The sequence below is a fragment of the Limulus polyphemus genome, unplaced genomic scaffold, assembly GCF_000517525.1.
Source record: "Limulus polyphemus unplaced genomic scaffold, Limulus_polyphemus-2.1.2 Scaffold1, whole genome shotgun sequence".
Taxonomy (NCBI): domain Eukaryota; kingdom Metazoa; phylum Arthropoda; class Merostomata; order Xiphosura; family Limulidae; genus Limulus; species Limulus polyphemus.
Genome location: NW_013665611.1, coordinates 740,572 through 764,546, shown reverse-complemented (window position 1 = coordinate 764,546; position 23,975 = coordinate 740,572). Strand labels below are relative to the sequence as shown.

General features: G+C 33.7%; 1 protein-coding gene across 5 annotated transcripts in view; it reads left to right on the top strand.

The window, feature by feature from the left end:
- Positions 1-23,975, top strand: part of LOC106459436 (netrin receptor UNC5C-like) — a 271,029-nt gene that overhangs the window by 152,901 nt on the left and 94,153 nt on the right. For 4 of the 5 annotated variants that reach the window (XM_022387980.1, XM_022387910.1, XM_022388020.1 and 1 more), the window contains exons 2-3: positions 5,532-5,891; positions 20,280-20,564. In XM_022387980.1, the coding sequence (XP_022243688.1) occupies positions 5,532-5,891; positions 20,280-20,564 (645 nt within the window). The remainder of the gene's footprint in view (positions 1-5,531; positions 5,892-20,279; positions 20,565-23,975) is intronic. The other variant, XM_022388108.1, reaches the window with a different exon arrangement.

Sequence of the window (23,975 nt, the reverse complement as noted above, 5' to 3'; positions counted from 1 at the left end):
ATATATATATATATATATATATATATATACACTGCTTGATAAAAGGAAATTGGAATTTACCCCTGTTTAAAACTCTGTTTATAAAACTAAGCTTTTCAACTGCCCAAGATGGTAATACAGAGACCTATTAATAAACAAAAGTGCGTATGTATAATATATGTTATGTTTTGTGGCAATAGAAGGTTGGTATTTTGAATACTTTGTTGATTGAATTTAGAATGCAAGTTCTCAAACAAAAAGGAAATATTAATAGTGATTTATGGTAACGAATATTATTAATACAATATTACAGACTGTTTGTTTAGATATTCCTCTCACAGCTGTAATATTAATTTAAAAAATGGGTAATATTTGGACCAGATAAATATCTTAAAGCACTTAAAGGTCAAACTAACTTGAAAAAACAACTGAGACTATACTTATTGTAAGTTACAGTTTCATGGGTATATTTTACCACGGTTGGACAATTTCGCGTGTATAAAGAGTAAGACATTCAAAGTTGAAACGTTAGTTTAAGTTTAGCCATAGTTCGTGAAGCTGTAATTACAGTTAAATGTTTACTTCTCTCCTCTTTATGAAATGATAAGATTATACGTTAAGTATAATAAATTGTTATTTTGCTGTATTTGTTAGTTTTCGCATATTCGCGCAAACATATACCGAGGGTAATTTGTGCTAGCCCTGATTTGGAACTGATAAGAGTACAGTGAAGGCAACTAGTCAGTAGCATCTACCGACAACTCTTGGCGTACTCTTGTCTGATCGAGTAGTGGAATTTATAACACACCATAACCCAAAAGTGCGAAGCGAGTTTTTTTCCATAACGTGACGCTAACTATTGAACCATACTCGGTCCTATTTCATGGGCGTCCGAGGGGGCGTCAAGAGGGGCTACTTGCCCCCTGGATAATAAGAAACTTAATTCTTTTTTATTCATCCGGCATATTTTTTATTCAGATCACAATTTCACACTATTTTGCCTCTCCTTGGAAAAATTCCTGCGGACGCCCATGTCCTATTTTATTATATATTTGAAAGTTTAGGGAATCGAGCCTTTTTTGAAATAATTAATTCATAAGAGTAGATTTTATTATTATTATTACAGAAAATCACATGAAATGGGGGTCGACCAGCCTTAATATTTATGTTTCTACCTTGTTAATGTATTTATTTTTCTCTTTTGATCAAAACTGTTGTTAACCCCCTTGAACCTTGTGTATTTCAGCAGTTATTATTTACAACAAGCAGGGACCCGTTAAAACATTTACGATCGAATTGGTATCTTTATTGCAAAAGTACTTCTTTAAATACTGGATTTCTAGAATAATACAAAAGAATTTTAATCGCAGACACCAAAATCTATAACTTCACTTGTCATAGACCAGTGTTTTCCAACAGGTGGTTCGCGAATCCTTAGGGGTTCGAGAGATAATTCTGAGGGGTTCGCGAGAATAATTTGGTAATGGGGTCTTTTTTCACTTTCCTGGTTCTACAATTCTTACCAATATTTTAATTTCTTTCTAATTTATTAAAATATGTACGGTAGGAAATAGTTTGATGCAGAACAAAATATAAAACTATCTCTCCCTCTCTTCTATTGAGCCGAACTTTAAAGCACCGTGTTCTTCAAAACAAGCTGAGAATTATGATCAGTTTTAGTTTCCAATTTTTTTTATTATGTTTCAAGAATTCTGTTTCAATTATACTGGGTACTAACTGCAAACTGATGACAGTATCGGAGATTCAGATTTTATTCTAAACGTGTTCCTACTATGTGTTACAGAAACGTATTTTTTTTTGTTTTTTTACAAAATTTATTACTGCTTAAAAGGGGTTCGCCGCGAAAACTATTATTACTTAAGGAGTTCGCGAAGATAAAAAAAAAAGGTTGGGAACAGCTGTCTTATACCTAACATTAGTTAAGCCTTTATTAATTACGGTCTGAATTCGATAAAAATATAAATTAACACTGTAACTTGTGTACGTTTCTTGGTTTAGTTTAGTTAGGGCTAAACTTTACCATATTTAATACTATCAATAAATAAACTTATAATATTATTCTATGACCTGACGTTAGACCGTTTTAAAAGCTTTGATGAGCTTTTTAATATGTTGTATAAAATATCTACTAAAGTATAGTTACATCCACTTTTTGTTGAAATGAAATGCGCGCGCATTTTCAAACAGACAAATATTATAACAGATTGACAGTATTGTTTAATAAAACTAAATAAAAGTACAACATATCTATTTATATAAAACGATAAATGCACAATATTGCTTCAAGTGGAAAAATGTTTAGAATATTAGAACTTATAGAGTAGTTTATAATATTACCTTCAAGCCAGCTACTTGCATGTATTAAAACTAGTAAAAAGTGTAGCTAATTATTATACATACTGTTCAAAATACCTTACTTATAATGTTCGAAATGTTTCTATAAGGACTCTCTATGATTAGTCATAGTTTCATTATATTAATTGAAAAGCATAATGCGAAACAAACCGACTTAATTTGCACATTGAGTAATATAATTGAACTATAAAATACATGCTTCACCTCTTACATATTTGTAATGTCTTTCCAGCAGTGATGCTGAAGAACGAAATGTTTTAGTTTAATGCCATAACAAGACTCAAGCATTTCGATTTCTTCTGCGTCGTTGTCTTCTGACAAAATTGTTGATACTCGTAGCTTCTTTTTTTTTTTGGGCGGGGGGGGGGGAGAAAGTACAAGAGTAAACTATGTACTTATACAAGGTTAAAATACACAGCAGTTGCTCAGTTCTCTGATATCAAAAGAACAGCAGTGACACAAACTTGTATGTTTACTTAACGTGCTGTTTAAAAGAAACGTGAACTCGCCGTGGTGATGTGTCACTTTAACTCCTTTCGCTGCTATAAATACCCGTATGTAGTGTGTGAGTAGATGCTTTAATTAGTTTAGCTGGAATTATATTATTGGAAATTGCTTTCAGACTAATTTTTTAACGCTGGAACATTCGAATATAGTTTTTAATATGTTTTTTTTTTCTTCTAAGAATGTATAACTTTACTGTAGAAATGAACGTCTTGTTTCTTTCCTTGATGCCCTGACGAAGGCTACGCTCAGCACCTCCTAGCCACATCGCTGTCCCGTCATCTCTGTTGTTATTGGCAACGATATTACAGCGTGTGGACTAAATTTAAACGATCTCCGAAAATTTTTTGGTTCTCGTGAAGTGCAGAGCATATTCTTGTTTTTTTTTAATTCATGTTTTCGTTGGCGATGATAAAATATAAGAAGTTTTCAGCCGACCCTTATGGTTTCACAAACACTGGGAGGTTATATTACTAATGGAAAGATACACATGGTATAGTTACATTTTTTGTTTTATTTTTACGTAAATGGAATAGTCACACGTGTTTTCTGTAGAATGTGTCCTAGCGAATAGGTTATCGCTATATAGTAAATTGAGTTTGTAATTTGTCTACCTTAAACCACATGTCCCCTTAAAAGAAATTCCATCCAGTAATCTTTCTCTTTTTCCTGTGTACATCCATCAGCCATTTTCCTTAAAGCTCCTGGAATTTAAGTTAAACTAATGTCATATACACTGGTAACATTTCGCTTTGACACACTGTACAGAAATATACTCAGAAAAAGCAGTTAAACGCTTCTGCATAATCTGAATTTATCACATGGTGTTATCAAAAGCGCTATCCTGTATTCGCTTAGATGTATACTTTATAAATCCATTTTGTAAACCGAAATACAAACTTTTCTCATACTATTCATCACAATCACACACTTCTCCAAGAAAGGTAATGAGAGAAAAAACTTTCAGACAAACTAACTAACAATTGATATAATAACACAATAAACAATACACACAAACACACCTATATGTATATAGTATATTAAATTTGTTATTTTGGTTGAACAGCAGTTATCTTCTTAACGTCCGAAGAAATTTCAAAATGGCCATACAAATTTTTTTTAAGGTAGTAAAAATAGAAAAATTTAGCAAACAATTATTTTAAGAGAGTACTTATTATGTGACCTACTATGCACAGATTACATAAAGCGATTACTATACACCAATATGATCATAAGAACTTACGTTTGTAATAAAAACTTCATTGTTACTGAAACAAAACAATTATTTATAGAATCCTGTCACTAGATATGTAGGCAAGAATTGTTTATAACATAACATATGGACAACAAAGGATAGTTTGGTCTTCCTACACTGTTCCTTCATACCCACCGTAGAGAAAAATAAACATTTAAACCTAACCTTTACTTTTTTAAGAAATCATCGATTTTTTTCTTAAACGCCTATAATTTACTGGCCTCTACTGTTCGTTGCATAAGTTAAGTTAATCATCCTGTTATAAAAATAAAACTGTTTTAACAGGAATCTAGCCTGTCCTCTCGTCCTATTAAGTATCTTCATAATATAGCACAAAGAAGTATTAAGACCTTTATTTTATCGATCACCCGAATAATCTTGTAAACTGTTATAAGATCACCTCTCAAATATTTCTTTTCTCAAGAGAAAATAAGTTCAAGATATGTTAACTCATCCTTCGCAGGAATCATCGTAATGGCTCTCCTCTGAACCTTTTCCAATAAGTTAGTATCGTTTTTAAATAAGAAGAACAAAACTGTACATGGTATTCCAAGTGATTTGTATACAGATATACTTTCCTATTTTGACTTTTAATCAGTATGTCTAGAAATAAACTATAAAACTTTATAAGCTTTACCACTAGCAATAGCGCTTGAGTGACTTATCTACCACTATAGAATTATTTCATTGGATTATATAGGCGAGAATTGTTTATATAATTATTCCATTGGTTTATATAGGCAGGAATTGTTTATAGAATTAATTCATTGGTTTATATAGACAAGAATTGTTTATAGAATTATTTCATTGGGCAGGTATATAGACGAGAATTGTTCATAGGATTATTTCATTGGTTTATATAGGCGAGAACTGTTTATAGAATTATTTCATTGGTTTATATAGGCGAGAACTGTTTATAGAATTATTTCATTGGGCAGGTATACAAGTGAGAATTTATGAAATTATTTCATTAGGCAGGTATAAGACAAAATTTATTTATAAACTTATTTTACTGAGCAAATATATAGACAAGAAATATCTATTTTTGTATAATTACTCCATTGGGTAGATATTCGAGAATTGTTTTCAGAATTATTGCACTGGGTAAATAGGCGCCAACTGTACTATCTGGACATGATGGCCCAAACAGTAATCTGATTTGTGTGTATGTTTTTTTATGTCATGTAATAGCTAGTTATATTTGTAAGTTCTATTAGTGTAAAAAAAAAAATTTTGCAAAAACCAGTATGTCCTTATTAAAACCTACAGATAAAAGCCTTACATTATGGAGTAATCTATCAAGTCAAAAACCGAAAATGTGTATTTTAAATAGCAACAAATGCTTAAAATACATTCTTTTTCTCATTTGTGTAGTGTCGATCTATATGTTAACTTCTTTTTTTTTCTTTACCTTCAGGGGTGTTTCAGTTAGATCCTCTTCCAACAGAGGATCCAGATCCATCGTCCGCCCCAGTGTTTGTGGAGGAACCAGAAGATACGTTCGTAGTGAGAAACAAACCTGCTATCCTCCACTGTAAGGCCCGATATGCCCTCTGGGTGTATTTTAAGTGTAACGATGAATCGGCTCATAGACGTCAACATAGTCACCAGCAGTTTGTGGATCCCATGAACGGGGTAAGACAAGTCGAAGTTTCGGTAGACATCTCTTGGAAGGAAGTGGAGAATTATGAAGAAACAAACAAATATGGCTGTGTATGCTTTGCGTGGTCATCATCTGGCGAGATAAAAAGCAGACGAGCAGTTGTTACCATTGCTTGTAAGTCACCAAAAATATCATACGAAGTGAATATAGTTTATTTTTCTAACGTATGCTTAGTATAAGCATACATAGTGTAAGAATTATTGGTTAACGTAGCAATAAACACTAAATTATATATTTAGACGCATACAAACGCAGTCATAATCCAATGTATATATTTAAACATTAGATTCCTCAAAGCAACCAAATGTACCTTCATAAGAAGGTGAGAGACCATGATTTAGGGCTGTTTTGGTAAAGAGATCATGGGACATTTATAGAATTGGAAGTTAAATGTATGAATAAAATTGATACAATACTCTACAAAAACTGTCGTGCCCTTTAGTGTTAGTCTTATTAACCAAGGTTTCATTTTTCAATAAAATAATGATCTGAAGCATACAGTTAAACTATACCGAAGTTATACTGAAGGCAAAAAAACAACAAGATGTTCTCAAAAACATGGTTTAGCCATCATAGTCACAGACTTTTCATCTACTGAACTCGTTTGGGACGAAATTGACAGACACATGGAAACGCATGACGACACATAATGCAACACAACTGTTGTAATATTTTCCTGTAGTTTGGAATACTCTAACTCCTGAATATTTTCTGAATACTATCAGTTAGTGTACCAAACATACAAAGCTAATATTAAGAACATATTTGAGCGAAAATAATTAGTTTATGGTACATTTGTACGTCTTCAATTATATAATTTATTCTTTATAGCTATTATAACCAATAACTTGATAACAAGTGGGGATATTTTATTTTTATGTGCGAAAATCTATCTGCATCCAAACGTGTTAGACCCGGCATGTCCAGATGGTTAGGGCGCTCGACTCGCAATTTGAGGGTTGCGGGTTCGAATCCCCGTCCCACCAAACATGTTCGCCCTTTCAGCCGTTGGGATGTTATAATGTGACGTTGGTAAAAGTATAGTCCAAGAGTTGGCGGAGGGTGGTGATGTCTAGGTGCCTTCCCTTTGGTCTTACACTGCTAAATTAGGGACAGCTAGCGCAGATAGCCCTCGTGTAGCTTTGCGCGAAATTCAAAACAAACAAACCAAACTTCTTAACAGTGACGCATATTGTGATAATATATTCTCTAGCATGACGTTATTGTCACAATTAACCCTACAGGAAAATCATACTTAGTTGATATCAGGATCCTCAGGATCACAAATATTTTAATACAAAGATAGGTCAAATATTATTTTGATACATACATACAACACAGGTTTAAATAAGATCAGTTAGTGCAGTAATAAATAACCTTTGACTTTTTTTTAGAAATAACTTATACAGGAACATTATATTATTTTATACTATAAGAGGGACGCGTGGTTGGTTGATTGGTTGATTTTTGGGGTTTAATTGACCAAAACAACATTTTGAAATAATTTCTCCTTAGCACTTGTTTCTTTAGTCTTACTTTTGATAATTTTTTGGACACATGGTTGGTTGATTGGTTGATTTTTGGGGTTTAATGGACCAAAACAACATTTTGAAATAATTTCTCCTAAGCACTTGTTTCTTTAGTCTTACTTTGATAATTTTTTAATGATTTTTCTGACTTGCGTCTCCTTCCCTTAACTTTATTGTCATAAACTTTGAATTATTAAACAGATAAGGTTCACTAACATTCAGTGTGATTTAGTGAATGAAACTCGTTTATCCTTGTTTGAGTAACTGCGATTTCTTTCAACTTTTGAGGGATTGGAAACAAAGGATAGGTTTACCCCTTTTTTCGAACGAATGTCATTCGTTCATTACAAATTAGCTATCTCAACAGAAGTCCCTTCTATTACTTTACATTAATCATTCCATACAGACGAGATACGTGCAAGACGACCAGATATCTAAGGTAGCTCTATTGAAATTATTTAACGTCAAATAATATCGGTTGGGATTGACTTCCATCAACGGGGATCGGATTTTTAAAAGAAGTTTCTCATTCAGTAAATTTTCAAGATGGCGAAGTTAAGAAATAGTAAAATTACCTCTTAACTTGACATTCTCTGTAGTATTTGTAAATGTCGAGGTTGTTAATGTTTTTAATAAACTTGCTTGTTAGCTTCACTTACGTTTACTTGGACTTTTTTATTCTTTAGACAATGAGAAAGAGGCTGTTATGATATGGGTAGGAAGAAGCTCATGAACAGAGCTTATAGTTCTATATAAATAAAATAAACGATCCTCCAGAGCTAGAGAAGCCTAATTTATCCCTGCAATACCTATCAATGTTCGACTTTATTCTTTAGTTTTGTTAAGTTGGGGAATTCTTTTCAGTGTTTACTCATCCTCCGCTATGTTGATTAAACACAATTTACTCATCAGGAAACGACGAAGATCGGAGCCAGAAGTGCTACCTGTTCACCTTTCTAATCCTTGTATTGAGCCCTCTTAAGTCCTTTTGTCAGCTTCGCCCTGGGCATGCTAAAGGCTACATTCTTTTCATCTTATTAATTGTTGCTCCAATTTACTGCCATTGCGACGTGTCACTTGGGCTCCTCAAGCACACAGCAGCTTCCCACCAGGGGGAAAAGAGTTATCGGCCATTGATTCTTGAAGGAAAAGGCTATTCTGTGCCAAAGCTTATCTCGATCAGTGTAAGAAGGAAAAAATGAAGGATAGGACTAGGCGTAGCTGGTGACTGTGACCACAGTGATTTTATTTCGTGATTTTCATGAAACAAAAAATTATTTTCACATGAAAAGTTTTAATCACTTCGCTAAGAAAAAAAATTACAATATTCTATTCCTCAAGGTACCGTTAGGCTATGTCTCGCATCAATAACTATCCGCTTCTTATTTAAAATAACCTCGCTTACATTTTGTATTTGAACAGTTACTGGTGTCGTGCTTTTTTTTGTTTATTTTATTCGTTTTAATTTTTACTGCTTCTAGAAGCTAAGCAACTTGCCCATAAAGGAAGTCAATATGTTATTGAAATTACGTTAATCAGTTTTCGCAAGATCCTAGAACTTAAACTCCATATTATTATTGTAATAAATTTTTAAAGGAATTTTCTTCTTTTTTTTACACGCAACAGATAAATTTATTCGATCGAATATCAGGATATAGTCTACATTATGCGCGTTTCCGTGAATCTTCTTTTATCATCCTCTTTCACAAGAAAAAAAAATTAATGATAAAATCGATTTCTTTTTTATTTTTTTATTTTTTCTTGTCAGTGTTCTATTTCATTATAAGCCTTGTTAGTTTCCATTTACTTTAGGCCGCGTCTTATCATGAAATACGTATATTGAAACGGACAAAATGAAATGTAGTTTAAGAGCCACAATACATAAGAATGTGCAAACAAAAAATTGAAACGAAAAAAAAAATAATTTTACCAACTATGAGTGTCAAGGAGCGGTGTATTTTTTGAATATTTGATTACTTATTTAAAGTTCCAATGAAAATAGTTTTTTAAAAGAAAGCGCTGACTGTTCATACATAAAACCAAAACATTGTTTGTTTGTCTCTGTTGTAAGATTGTAGTTTAACATTGTTTTTTTTTTTGCTTTGTTTTTTGAAGAACTGATTTATAACGTGATTGGTTTAAAACATTGAGCTTTCGAACTGCATACACACTTAAAACGTGATGAGTGTAAAAGAACACTTCGCAGTAAATCACCAGAACGGGTATATACCTATTTCTAAAATGTGAAATACAAGCCAGTAGTATTTTCTTTTTACATTGGAACATTAGTGTTTTAATTAACCTGAAGTGTTTCTTACCATAAACCGGTTTGGTTTGTTTGTTGTTTTTGTTGTTTTTTTTTTGTTTTTTTTTTCTTTTGCTGTTGATGCAAAATTTAAATCAAATACTAAATTCTTCATATACGTTTTTGGTGACAACATATTGTTTTTACATCATTTAAAAATATATACATACAGGAATAAAAGACATATGCTTTTCGGCTCGAAAGATTTTTATTAAAAGCATTGTACGAATAGGAATTAGAATTAGACTAAAACCATTACGGTAACTTCGTATTAATGTGATTACGTAAGAAATCATTATAATCAACATAAGTAACAGCAACTTAACTTTTATATTTCGTCAATAAAAAGTAATATTGCCTTCGTTCATATTTTCAACTGCAGGGGGTTCTGTTGTAGTTTCAGCCTATAAGGGATAGTTTGCATGTTTGTTAAATTTCACGGAAAGCTGTAAATAAGGGCTTTCTGCGTTAGCCTTACCTTATTTTAAAGTAATAAATTAGAGGGAAGGCAGCTAGTCAACAGCCAGCTTTTGGACTACTCTTTACCAACAAATAATATGATTGACCGTCACATTCTAACGCCCCACGCGTGCATGTTCGGAGACGAGATTCGAACACGTGACCTGCAGATTGAGAGTCGAATGCCCTAATCAGGCCATGCCAAGCTCGGACTGTTGTAATGTAAGGGATAATATGAATCATAAAATAGCAGTTCGCTCTTCGAATTGGTGCATGTTGAAAACTATGTGTGCATCCTTCACAGTAGGCGTGTTAACTGACATAGTATTTGTAATCTCCATAATACAAGTTTGCAAGTTTTTCGCACTATATACAATTTTTCGTTAGTTAGGCTTACTATGATTAATGTTTTTATGGGCTATTAGTTGACTAATCATCCATATCTCCAGCTGCTGCCCCCTCACATTTACCCCCTCGTTCAAACTATTACTCCTGCACGTCTTGCCACTCGCCAGCATCAAGTCCATCAACGATCAGTTTGATGAAAGAAATATTTATAAGTTAAGTCATTAGCTCATCGGTTCTTATAGACTGTCGGTGCGTTATGCTACACAGCACCAACAGCAACAACTCAGCTTGCCATTTTTATCTTTGCTGCCTTTTTCTCAGGAGTTACTTCTCAAAATAATGAAGTATGAAAGTTTCTTCTCTCATTTCAGCTGCATCTTAGGCATACATAAAAAGTTAAAAGGCAGGATATTTGCTGAAATAAAAAATAAGCAAGGAATGCAGTTTTTAGAATAAAATAATAGGTATGTTTTTCATCCTGTTGTACACTGATAAATAGAAGTAATAAAGTCAATCTACACAGTAACATAACTAATCAGTAGGATCTAAAAGAAATCAAATTCTCCTTTTTCTTGTAATTTTCAAGAAAAATAAACTGGTTCATTCATCTGGCTGTGATCTGTCATTGAAGGCTGTCTCCTCCAGTCCTCATGATGACATATAACCCATGTCAAATTGTAATTGGTTATTGGATACCGCTAGCAAGCCCCCTTCAGTCCAGAATTGTCATAGAACTTTTTTTAAACTTTGTAACAGGTCTTCTCAATGTACGGTTTCCCGCCCAATCAGTACTGTAGCCACCCCGGGGCACGCGCTTCAGAAATGGAAACTACGTAAGGGTTGCAGATTTGAAGAAACGGGGAAGAGGGAAAGACAACACATTGAGTTAAGTCTTTTTACCCGGGGGATGAAAGCTGCGGATGACACGCGACCACAAATTGATTATTTACCCATAAAGCTTGGAGATAGTTTAATATCTGGATTGCTGACTTGCTATGCAGAGAAAAGAATGCATAGCTATAGCATTAATCTTGGCTCGGGGTGGAGCAGCCGTCATTTGCAGAACTTCTCCTGGTCGGAGGTTCTTGGAAATGTAAGTTCGAAGTGACTTGGGCGGACATATTCCCCCGTTGTTTCCCCCAAGTTCTTGAGCCATAACTGTATATATCTGGTGGGTTATGGTCTGTATGATTTATTATGTTCCTTTATCGAGGATGATATTTTCTTGTCCGTGCAAAAAGAAACGATTTGTAGCGCTTTCTTATCTCCACACTGTGGGAAGGAGGAGGAAGGGGGGACTAAGGAGACGAACACCAGATACACTGTGGGGAGGAGGGGGGAACTAAGGAGAACAACACGAGATTTAAGATGATAGCTACAGTGAAAGAAGGTTGTAGTAGTTAACCAGCAAATTAATTTAATTCAGTGAATCTGAATGGAATGTTTCGAAGACTTGCGTCATTTTTTTAGATGAAGCGGACGAAAAAAAAGGATTTTAAATATTACTTTTTTGCTTTCATTATAACGAGTAAAAAAAAATTATCTAGGAATTAGCTGTATAATTTCACGTTTGCTTGTTTTGCATTATTATTTTTTAAACTCTTTCACACAACATATTTTAAAATTAAACTTTGTCGTCGATGGAAGTTTACAACTGTATATCGGTCTGGTCTTGCTTTATGTTAGTTGTCTATACACCAGATTTGTTTTGATTATTCGTTGTTTTATAAAAATTACGTTTTTCATAATGTTATTTTCATACACCAGTTGTTGTGTTTTAGCGCAAAGCGTTTCTGTTTGTTTTATTTTTAGCTTTCCGCTGGAAATCGAGCACCGAATTTCAGCATTGTAAGTCTGTAAAGTTACTGGTAAGCCATCGAGGAAACTATACATTGAAAGACAAAACTTTGAAGTCACTGTAAAAAAAAGAACTTATTTGGTTATTTCCAAATTCAGGAGTATTTCAATTAAAGAAAGACTATTGATTAGTTAGCTACAGTAAAGTATCATTTATAGGAATGACCCATTCATTAAATGGCACAGTTAAATGTAATTGTTCTTCTAGAGTTATATTCTAAATTTTTTAAATAGTTTTTAGAGGGAATGACTGCGCGTGACTGGAAGCTAACATACTGGGCTTCGGATCAAATGGTCAAAAGCTTGAAACATTATATCATTGGCTGTGGTCTTCGCACTTTCAGTTGTTAGCGCGTTATAAAAGTAACATACAAAATATGAAAATTATAAGCGTCAAAAAACCAAAAGAAGAAAGACTTTGTGTTGGCGGGTGCTGTTGGCTGGCTTTCCTCCATCTAATCAGTATTTCAGCATTACTGATTACTATACCTGAACTATAAAGATCTTTAACTTGATCATTTAGCCCACGTGTGCATAAGATGCTGTTGAGGCTGAAAATTTAAATTCTTATTTTTTCTTTTTTAACTGTACTAATGTAACATAGAATAGACGAAGAAAAATACCATGTGATTGTAGGCTAATAATTAAAATTACAAGAAATAAGTCATAAATTGCTCATAATATAGAAATCTTAAGTACTGTGATCCAGCATGCTCACAATTTCAATCACCATGTTTTGTATTCTTTGCTAATTAGAAGTGATAATTTTGTTTAGGTTTTGATATTTCACACCGATAATAGTTAAGGCACAGAAGAGTATACGGGAAAAAAACATTAATCGAAGGTTAGGCCTAGCTTTCAAAGAAAACCACATCAAGTTCCTTTTGTAATGAGGATTATAATAACTTGTTTTATTAGCCTACAGCGTCCCCAGTGGCTCAGCGGTAAGTATCGCAGGCTTACGACGCAAAAATCGAGTTTCGATACCCGTGGTGGGCATATCAGAGATAACCCATTTTGCGCTTAAAGACAACCAATTTTCATCTACAGTTAGGTTTAACTTTGAATAGCTACTTCCTGAAATTAAACCGTTTAGTTAAAATGGGGAATTTGAATATTTTGATATATACACTTTCTGGATAACAAATCCTTATTGCCTCAAGATGAAAGAAAATTCGTTGTTCTTCGATCCGCGATATCGCTGTTTGGGTTATTCGGCTCTTGAATATTTTACAGTCAAGCACTTTTTCAGTCATTTTACATTTATTTGTTTGGCGGATTTAGCGCAAAGCTGCACGAGGGCTATCTGCGCTAGCCTTCCCTAATTTTGAAGTGACTTCAGGAAAGGTATCATAGCAAGTCAACTCTATTGTTAGATTTAACCGTCACTCTTACAACGCACACACGGCCACAAAGTGAGGTCCTTTTTTTTTATTTTGGCGATAACAGGATGCGAATTACAGAACATTAGCGCCACAGTCCGGCACGCTAACCATTAGGCGGCGCTCGCCCTTATTCTTACTTAGTAGGATATATTGTTAATCTATGACAACACATTTAATACATGTATTTTTGTTAGTGCTATTACAAAAACTAACACTCACTTTGATATTTTGCGTTTTGGACAATAAATACTAATCATTCAATGATTAAACATTTTTACTTGTAATTTCTTTTCGTGAAACGTAAAAGCAAAGCTAATTTAGAAAGCATGGTATTAGTGGAAGTGTGTTGGATTGAGATTTTTAAAAACATAGTAGAATGCAGAAGTAATTTCGTTATTTCTATATATCATTAGTATACATACATTTATGAACACACAAATCGATCGTAATTCTGTTTCCAACAATTCGGTTCTTTGTAGACAATACATTTATACAGGAAACAAGGTATACAAGGGAAACATTAGCAACGTTGTACAATAATTGTGATTTTCGATCACGTGCTTTCAAAACGTTTTGATGATCCTAACTTAGACTAAAAACAGAAACAGAAACTCATGCAAAAGTTTTTTATACACTTGGACGTAAATTAAAAGCGTATTTAATAAACGTTATTGTAATTTAAATATGAAAGTTTTTGAAATCTCTGTACATTGTAAACGAGAAAGGAACCTCACCATGCGTTTGTGATACGTAAACTTTCAATCGTTTAGTGACAGAAATTGTATAGCAAAAAATGTTAATATTTCAGATAAGTTCATATAAATCACACCACACTTATCATAGAATAAAAGAACCAGTGCCATAATAAAATTCTGTAAATTGTTTAATGTGTCATATAATGCCATCACATTCACTTGTTTATTATTTAGATTTAGAGTTCCATTTGAAAATGAAGCCACAGAACAACTAAAGAAGCATTTTGTTGACGAACCGTTACTTTAAGTTAAAAATAAAATCAACTATTTTATACACTACTTGTATAACAAACAAAATTGTCTATATTGGAATCGCATTGGCCAAATCTGTATTAACCAATATATTATAATCGTGTCATCTTGATGTCGATGTTGGTTTTTGGCTATTTTGGGTGGTGGTGGGGTGGAAGAAATGTGAACTTTATGAGATAATTTTACCTATAATTCCCAATAGTCTGTTCTTAATTGCCTATTACATTTCAATTTCAACTTCCTTCCCACAACTGGATGTAGACAGTGAATAGTAGTTTAGGTGTAGGGCATCTGCTCCTAATTTTTACCATAAATTACTTCCATATGTGAGGCTTTCGAATGGAGTTTAAATTTGATAGATGATGTATCCTCACTGCTGTGTGGGTCCTGCTGCTAAAGACAATTCTCACACCAGAACAACTGTTTTCCGTTTTCACTTATTATGTATAGAAGTGCGTATGTGTATATAGTTTGGCATTTCAGATTCCGTAATTCTGAACTTTCACACATGAAAAATAATTAAATATAAAACAGAGAAATAGCATTGGTGTTGAATAATCACTGAGAAGTACCCTAACGTACAGATTAAAATCGAACAAACACCACAATCACATATGACTATTTTTGGTTAATGCTTGTTTATAAACATAAATTTAAGCTACTTCTCTCTCGGATTTTTTTTCACTTTGAGGCTGGACAACTTGAAATGTGAAACATCACACTGGATGATCAAATCCTTATAATGACAAATTAAGATTCGCGCGCACTTATGATTAACAATGTTCTACAAGAAAGCAACAAAATATAAAACAAATGTACCTAAACAATTTCATACAAACAAAACTTCCAAACCTTAAAGTATAAAATATTTCTGTTTTATGATGGAATGTTTTATTCTTACAACGATCTTATGTTTTGTAAAGCAACTCTCTGCTAGGGACTTTATCGCCACACACATACACAAATCAGCTAATATTGGAGTTAAAAGTAAAGTGTCAAATAAAACATGCTCGCCCTTTCAGCCGCGGGGGCGTTATAATGTGACGGTCAATCCCACTATTCGTTGGTAAAAGAGTAAACCAAAAGTTGGCGGTGGGTGGTGATGACTAGCTGCCTTCCCTCTAGTCTTACATTGCTAGGGACGGCTAGCGCAGATAGCCCTCGTGTAGCAAAATTAAAACAAACAAACAAACAATTACTCTAGCTTCACTCCATTTAGATACTCTATTAACAATGTTCTACAAGAAAGCAACAAAATATAAAACAAATGTACCTAAACAATTTCACACAAACAAAACTTCCAAACCTTAAAGTATAAAATATTTCTGTTTTATGATGGATCTAGCTAGCCTGGTGATGACTAGCTGCCTTCCCTCTAGTCTTACACTGCTAAATTAGGGACGGCTAGCGCAGATAGCCCTCGTGTAGCGAAATTAAAAAACAAACAATTACTCTAGCTTCACTCCATTTAGATCCTCCACCCACCGCCAACTCTTGGGTTACTCTTTTACCAACGAATAGTGTGATTGACCGCACATTATAACGCCCCCACGGCTGAAAGGGCGAGCATGTTTGGTGTGACGGGGATTACGAGTCGAGTGCCCTAACCACCTGGCCATGCCGGGCCAGCTAGAGTAATATTGCTAAAAGAACTAGAACATTCTTGATCGCTGATCTAGATGGAGTGAATCTATAGTAATAATGCAAAAAGAACTACAGTTATCTAATGTGGTCTAATTATTTCTCAGTGAAACATACACAATCGTGAGGATAAAATAAATCTGAGTGAAAGATCTGGCTTATAAACTGAACAGACTCCAGTATCTTTATCGAAATAAAGGCCTAGTTGTTAGTATGCTCAGACTTTGAATCCAGACCAGCATCCGTAGTTTGCGACTCGTTGCCACAAATATTGGCTCCGCAATTTGGAGTCACAGGCTGCGTTATATGAGTGACAGTCAAATCATACTATTAGATCAGACAAAAGTAGTTCATGAGTTGGCGATGGGTCTTGTTGACTAGCTACCTTTTCTCTTAAGTCCATCGGTTCAAAATTAGGGACGGCTATCTGCAGATAGCCTTCATGTACCTTTGCACGAAATACAACAACAACAAACGATTATACAATAATTCGCTGTAATCCTAACAAACATTATCAGTAAGTCAAGAAAATCGAAACGATACTGCTTCAGTATTAAACAAATCGTATTTTGTCGCACAAATTCTAGAAGAAGAAAAATCATAAATAAAACTTTATTTTTTATTTTTTTGCTTGCTTGCGTTATAGTACTTAATAATGCGGTAACTGTTTCTTTTAGAATTCTTTACGTTAGTACGCTTATAGACACTAATATATCAGGAATTGAAAATTCACGTCCACAGACTTAGGTCATCAAATTTACGATGAGATCATTCTAGTTACTCATTCTTCTCGTTGAGTGCCGACTTGAAAGCATTTTATGGCCCCATTGGTTTTTAAAACAGGTGCTTACATTTACATTCATTCTTATGGATGCGTACAGACGGGCTGGCTTGTTACTGTGAACAGATAGGACACCCTGAGGCTCGTACTTACATCAGGTGGTTACTGTTGTGTAGCTTATATATATATTTTTATATTTGTCCTTGATTTTTCTTAAATTAAATTTTTCAGATATTTTCATGTTTTCTAGTACCAGCAATAAGGAATGTCTAGGATAAATTAGACTTTGCTTAAAAGTTTTTAGGATCGCACAGTTTGTAGTTACTTTTAGAAAAAAAGCAAGAATTTCGTGAAAACGCTTCTGCTGTGGCGAGATAAAAATTACTGGTGTTGGAGAATTACTAACTGAAGTGGGAAAGCGTATAATTCATCATTTGATACTTTTACTGCGTACTGTATAAACAAGAGGGAATCCTCAATAGCCGCGCCACTTGAAATTCATTTAGGAAGGATTGGAGTAAATTAATCTATGAGACATTTCCCCCTTTTTATTAGCTATATTTTTGTGCGACAGCAATACCAAGCGTTGGGCGCGCGTATACTAAATTCGATTTTATTACACATCAAGATCAATACCAGCCTACCCTCAAATTGAAATTCTTTTAGGCAGGATTAGGGTAAATTAATCTACGAGACCTTGGGCACAGTAAAATATATTAATCGAAAGGATTTGACCTCCTGAATCCAAAACTGTAATTAGATCTCAAATTGGTCAAGCGATGACAGTGCTATGAGCTAAATATTTGACGTTTCTCGGGGCCATTTTATGAGCCGCTATACCACAGCTAAAAATATGAGAGATCTTTGGATTAGAAGATCACATGTCAAGATAATATACAATATAACAGAAAGAAAATAAGATTTCAGCCATAAAGAATTTTCACATATTCTTCTAGTGACACGTTGTAAGTTTATACACCGAAAGATACGATTCCGTTGTTTGTTTCGAATATTAACGCAAAGCTACACTAAGGCTATCTTTGCTGGCCGTTCACAATTCTAGAACTAATAGATTAGAGAAAATGAATCCAGTCAACAGTACCAACCGCCATCTATTGGTCTATACTAATTGAATAGTGGAAGTTGATCGTCAATCTTATAACGCACCCACGGCTACAAAGTGCGGAGTACGTTTTTTTTTTTTTTCGATTCATGGGTCCTCAGATTCACAATGTAGCTCGCTAAACTTCTAGGCCACGCCTGACGCCCGAAAGATAAATATATGATATTTAAAATATTATCTCCACATAATTTGCTGTATTTCACTAACTATTTTAACTAATCCTATGTTAATCACGTATATATGTATACTAAATATATTTATCTTTATAATTTAAACATTCGTATGCAGATGCACTAAGGGTTGTTTTAATGTATTCGTAATAACATTCATATATATGCAAGATAATAAGGTTTATTCGAGACGCGTAAAACATGAAATGAATCCCAACTACTCCTAGAGTTAAATCTTATTTAAAGCTGGGTTTACTTCCTGATCATACTCTTATAAAGTAACCAGCATATATATGTGTATGTATGTTGTGTGTGTGTGTATATATATATATATATATATACCATCCTTGTAAAAGATTTAGGGAGATTTTAGTGGTTTCTGAGAGTTTTAGCTGAAAATACCTCAATGATATTCTAATTCCAAAATAAGTGCTTGAAAATGTGTGTAAAGTTAGATAGTGTGTTTCACTTTGATGAATGAGAGCGCGAAACTTGTAAATTAGCACTGTCTCTCTGGTAGTTTGTTTGTGAAGTAACTCGTCTCTATGAAAGTTTGTTTGTGAATTAACTCGTCTCTATGAAAGTTTGTTTGTGAATTAACTCGTCTCTCTGGTAGTTTGTTTGTGGAGTAACTCGTCTCACTGGTGGTTTGTTTGTAAAGTATCTCGTCTCTCTGATAGTTTGTTTGTGATATAACTCGTCTCTCTGGAAATTTGTTTGTGAGGTAAATCGTCTCTCTGGTAGTTTGTTTGTGAGGTAAATCGTCTCTCTGGTAGTTTGTTTGTGAAGTAATTCGTCTCTCTGGTAGTTTGTTTGTGAAGTAACTCGTCTCTCTGGTAGTTTGTTTCATTCAGTAAACTCGGAACAAGATTAACACCTCTCTTCTAACAAGATCGTTATAAATTATAAATGAAGTAATCCTTAAAATACATCTCTTTACTTCAGATATTTTCACGTTTCTATGATCTTTTTCTAGCAAAAGAAATATAACTAATATTTCAATAATTAAACTATCTATTGGGCTGAAGATGAAAATAATGTATTGACAGATTCTGGATGGCTTGCTCAGATGAATAAAGTATATTTCTTGTACGATATAATATACACGTGTATGTTTGTGTCAGCGTGAAAAACAAAGTTTTGCACTGCTTGAAAAAACAGCGTATTTTAAACTTTATGGTATATGATTTGGGTATATTTTAAAATAAGGAACATACAGTGCTGAAATATTTTCAAGTATAACTAACCGTGAAGAACAAAATACTACGTGTGTCGATTAAATAAACTTTTTTTTTATTTGGTTTGTGAGAATCGATACGAATGTTTTGAACTGTAATTTTCATAAACAGGCTTTACCTTATCTTCAAACTAACTATCGTTTGCAGTAAGTAATTACATGCATAAAAAAATCACTTTTTCGTGCTGTACTTAAAATAAACTCAAATATTTCTTTTCTTTTCGACTCGTCTATAATCATAGCTCCTTCGACTTTTCCATTGTTTCTTGTTTTTTCCTTATCTTTTATTATAATACTTCATCCTAAAAAAAAGAAAATAAAAAAACCTCTTGTTCGTCTTTCCTTGCTGGTATTAAAGGGTGCATCTTTCGGTAGTGTCTCTATAAGCTATCTGCCTTTTTCTCTCACCTATTAACAAATGAACTATTTAAATAACAAGGAATATTTTAATGAATATACTTATCAAAATTACCCCTAGACTCCTCCTTCATGTAGAATATTAAAAAACATTAAATGTTTATACAGTTACAACCATATTAAATGTTTAAAACAGTTTCTTTATGGCAAATACTCGACATTTCCGTGTATCATTTATTATCAGATAGTGTGAACATTCTCTAAATTCTCCCTACATCGCACTCTTGGTCATTTTTTACCCAGACCTGAAGAAACATTTCTTCAATCAACCTTTGAGCACCAGTGTTGAAATCAAAGGCCAGATCTCACTCCAGTGTTTACCACCAGAAGGCGTTCCTCCGCCCAAAATCTTTTGGTTACGAAACGGCGAGATAATTGATACCAGCAAGGAAACGAACTTTATAATCTCGAACGAAGGAAACCTGTTGATCAGTCAAGTGCGATTAGCAGATATGGGAAACTACACTTGTGGTGCTAAAAACGAGGCTAATCAGCGGCTAAGCGAGCCTGCAACACTGACAGTATATGGTAGGTAGAACATGGATTAATGTTAAGGCAGTTGTGTTAAAACATACATACATAGCTATGATAAAATACGTTCTGTTATGTGTGTATGTATGTTTTTTTGTGAATTCAATGGTAAAGTTTTTGAAACACTCAAAAACAAATTTTACAGTGAATATATTCGAGAAAAAAAGCTTTCTTTGCACAAAATCTATAAGTTGAATAAGCAATCATAATAGTTTCGATGATTTGATTATAAAATCATATTTTATTACTTAAAGAAGCGTTATAGTAGGGTTTGAACCTGAAATTACTTATAGATTGCCAACGGAAAAAAAAAGCTACTTTTTTTATGAATATCAAATTATGACTTCATTAATATATATTTTCACTATTCACTTGTTTAGAGTGTTCTCAAAGCCTAATGGTTGTATGGAATATATTATTACAAGTAAAATGTTTCTAACTACTTTCTAAATGTACTAAACTGCCCGATGGATATTACCGTGTGGGGCAGAAGAAAACATGATACTAAAAATTATTGGCTAATTTTTAAAAGTTATATTTTTAATGCAAAGCTACACGATTGATTTTCTATGCTCTGTTCACCGAGGGAAATAGAACCCCGGATTTTAGGATTATAACCCCGTAAAGTTACCGTTCACCTATTGGGGGTGGGTAGCTCTGGGGAGAAGATACAAGTGTTGTTCCATTTAAACCGACGCTTGAAAACAAGATTGATGAAGATGGTAAGAATAATTCGGCCAGACGTCAGGCTGCTACATTATTCAACATAACCGCTGTCGAAATGGTTGGTGTTGTACAGAACTATTTTTTGCAAGTCAACCAACAACTCCTGATAGCAATTTTCGCTGCATATAACTAGACAACAACATTTTATTACCCAGTTTTTTTGTTGTTTTTTTCACTTATCAAAAGAGCACACGGGCACTCGCTTAGTATCCTTAATCATTTGATCTACAACAAACTTAATAAAAGTCAAAGGGTGCATGTCTCACTAACTGTTACAAAACACTGCTAAGTATAAAACAGAGTAGACAATACTTTTTTCCAGATTTGTAATTGGTCGGTGTAAATTATTTCATAATTTTTCTTATTAACACCAATCGTGTGCCTAACTATTTTTCATTTTCCAACGTTTCGGTGACTGTACAGTTCACCATCATAAGGGCACCAAAGGTCGACAACGAATTTTATTGAATGCTAATTTCTTTTTATCACCAACTGCATTGTTAGACTAGTTCTCGTATTTCTCGCCCACGTGTCAATATTATGTCACAACAGATTCCATTTACTCGAAGTTTGTCAGTTTCACCAATCAAATCGTTACAGTGGTATTTTCAGTAATGCGGCTGACTGTATGACGAGTTTACATGAGACGAATATTTTCTAGACATTTACACTTCTAAACCTCAATTGATTTACATCTTTTTTTTTTTGAGGTTTTTCTGATTTCCATGTGACACGGATAAAATATGTCAATAAAGTAAAATATATATTTTTTAATTTCGTAAAATTACATTTAACAACTACAAATTAAATTTGTTGTCTTTTAAAGGAACAATAGTCAGTCCTGTGGTAGAGCGTTATATTTCACAGCTAGCGAGTTCGAATTCGTGCGATACCACTAAATATTCCCCACACTTTAAGCTGTGGGTGCGTTATAAGAAGGATAGTCAATCCTTAGTGTGTTTGGTAGAGTACTGCTGATGGCTTCATTCTCTCTGGTCAGTAGTTCAAAATTAAGGACAGCGGCAGATAGCATAAGTTGTTTTGCCATAAATGCAAAAAATAATAATAATGAAAACGATCCTTTTAAAAATAGAGAAATCCACAAGTTTTGTTTTAACATAGTGTAGAATATTTCATAGGATTTTGGAGGAAACTGGAGCGTCGTTTACATTACAAAAAAAAATATGGCTCTTAACTAAAAGAATTAATTTTATAAACATAATGTAAATATATGGCTTCTTCTTTTGGGTAACTTTTTAACGATCTATACAAACTAAGTAAGAAAATATTATCTTGCAAACGATATACATTCTGGAATTGAAAGTTACGCGTTTTTTGGTTGTTGTTCTTTCACTAACCGTTATAAGACGTCAAATATGTCTACAACTAACTAAGATTAAAACTGAAAATTTAAGCTCTTGAATATTGCTAATTAGTTTTATATAAAACATAATAGTTTACCTTTGAACGAAGCAACCTAACTTTTTAAGCATTAATTTCTTTCCTGTAAAATGTACTATTTGAAATTGTTAAGCCTCAGTTGGTCGATGATTATTCCAAGTGTTAGTCAAGAGTAATTTCTGGTTTGGGGATTATGACGTTTACCCACTTCTTGACAAGGATGTTGTTGTTGTTTGTGGAATTTGGCGCAAATCTACCCGAGAGCTATGAAATTATAGACCAGAGAGAAAACAGCTAGTCAACACTACCCACTGACAGATCGAATAGTTTGATCTGACCGTCACTTTTATAACTCACCCAGGGCTCTAAAATATAGTGGGTGATTTTTGTATTTGACGGTAACGGGACACGAACCACGAACACCCAGATCCACAGTCCGACACATTAACCAATGAGCTGCTATCGGCCATCGTGGAACCCATTGAACTATTAGATTGGTGAACCAGCTTTTTTTTTTTTACACGTTTGAATGAGAAACGGAAAGTTCATATAGTTACCATTACCAAACATAAAAGCACTTTTCCAAACGTAATACAAACAATAATAATGATAAAACCTAAGTAATGTTTATGGTCTTTTTGATGTAATAAGACATTATAATAAAAATATTTTGCTTATTCTATCAATAAGAGCACATTATTTCCCACTAGTCTTGTCGTTTCATTCTACTATTGAATTTTTTACGTGCCTGTTGATCTACCATTCGGGCTATTTGAGACAACAAAAATGTCCAATCTATTTCAATAAAGTTAACCAAGAGAACATATCGTAACGTGATGGAAATATCATTCAACCATTATTGTTTATTCTCGTTCACGATTTTAAGTTGTTTATAAACAACAAATCTAAAATCTTATTCATAATTGGATAACGTCCTTCTTTTGGTTCAATAAGAAGTTATTAATTTGTTAATCCACAAAAATCCCTTTAAAAAAAATGGCTTATACTGTCATAAAATGAAAATACGACACCAAATGTTTTTCGTCTCATGCTCTTTCGATGTAGCCAGAAATAGCCACTAAACTGGTGCGTATTACATCCTGACATCTGTCTGTCAATCTTTGTAGTCCCTGGATTTTAGGTCCGCCCCTCAGAAATATGCGTCTCTTGTCCTTGGCCGTTCGTCCCTTAGGAACATCAATTTGGAAACTTAAGAGAATAAGAACTGCGTTGTGTAAAAAGGAGATTGGCGCAGTAAAAGAGAGACGGGTATTCGAATTT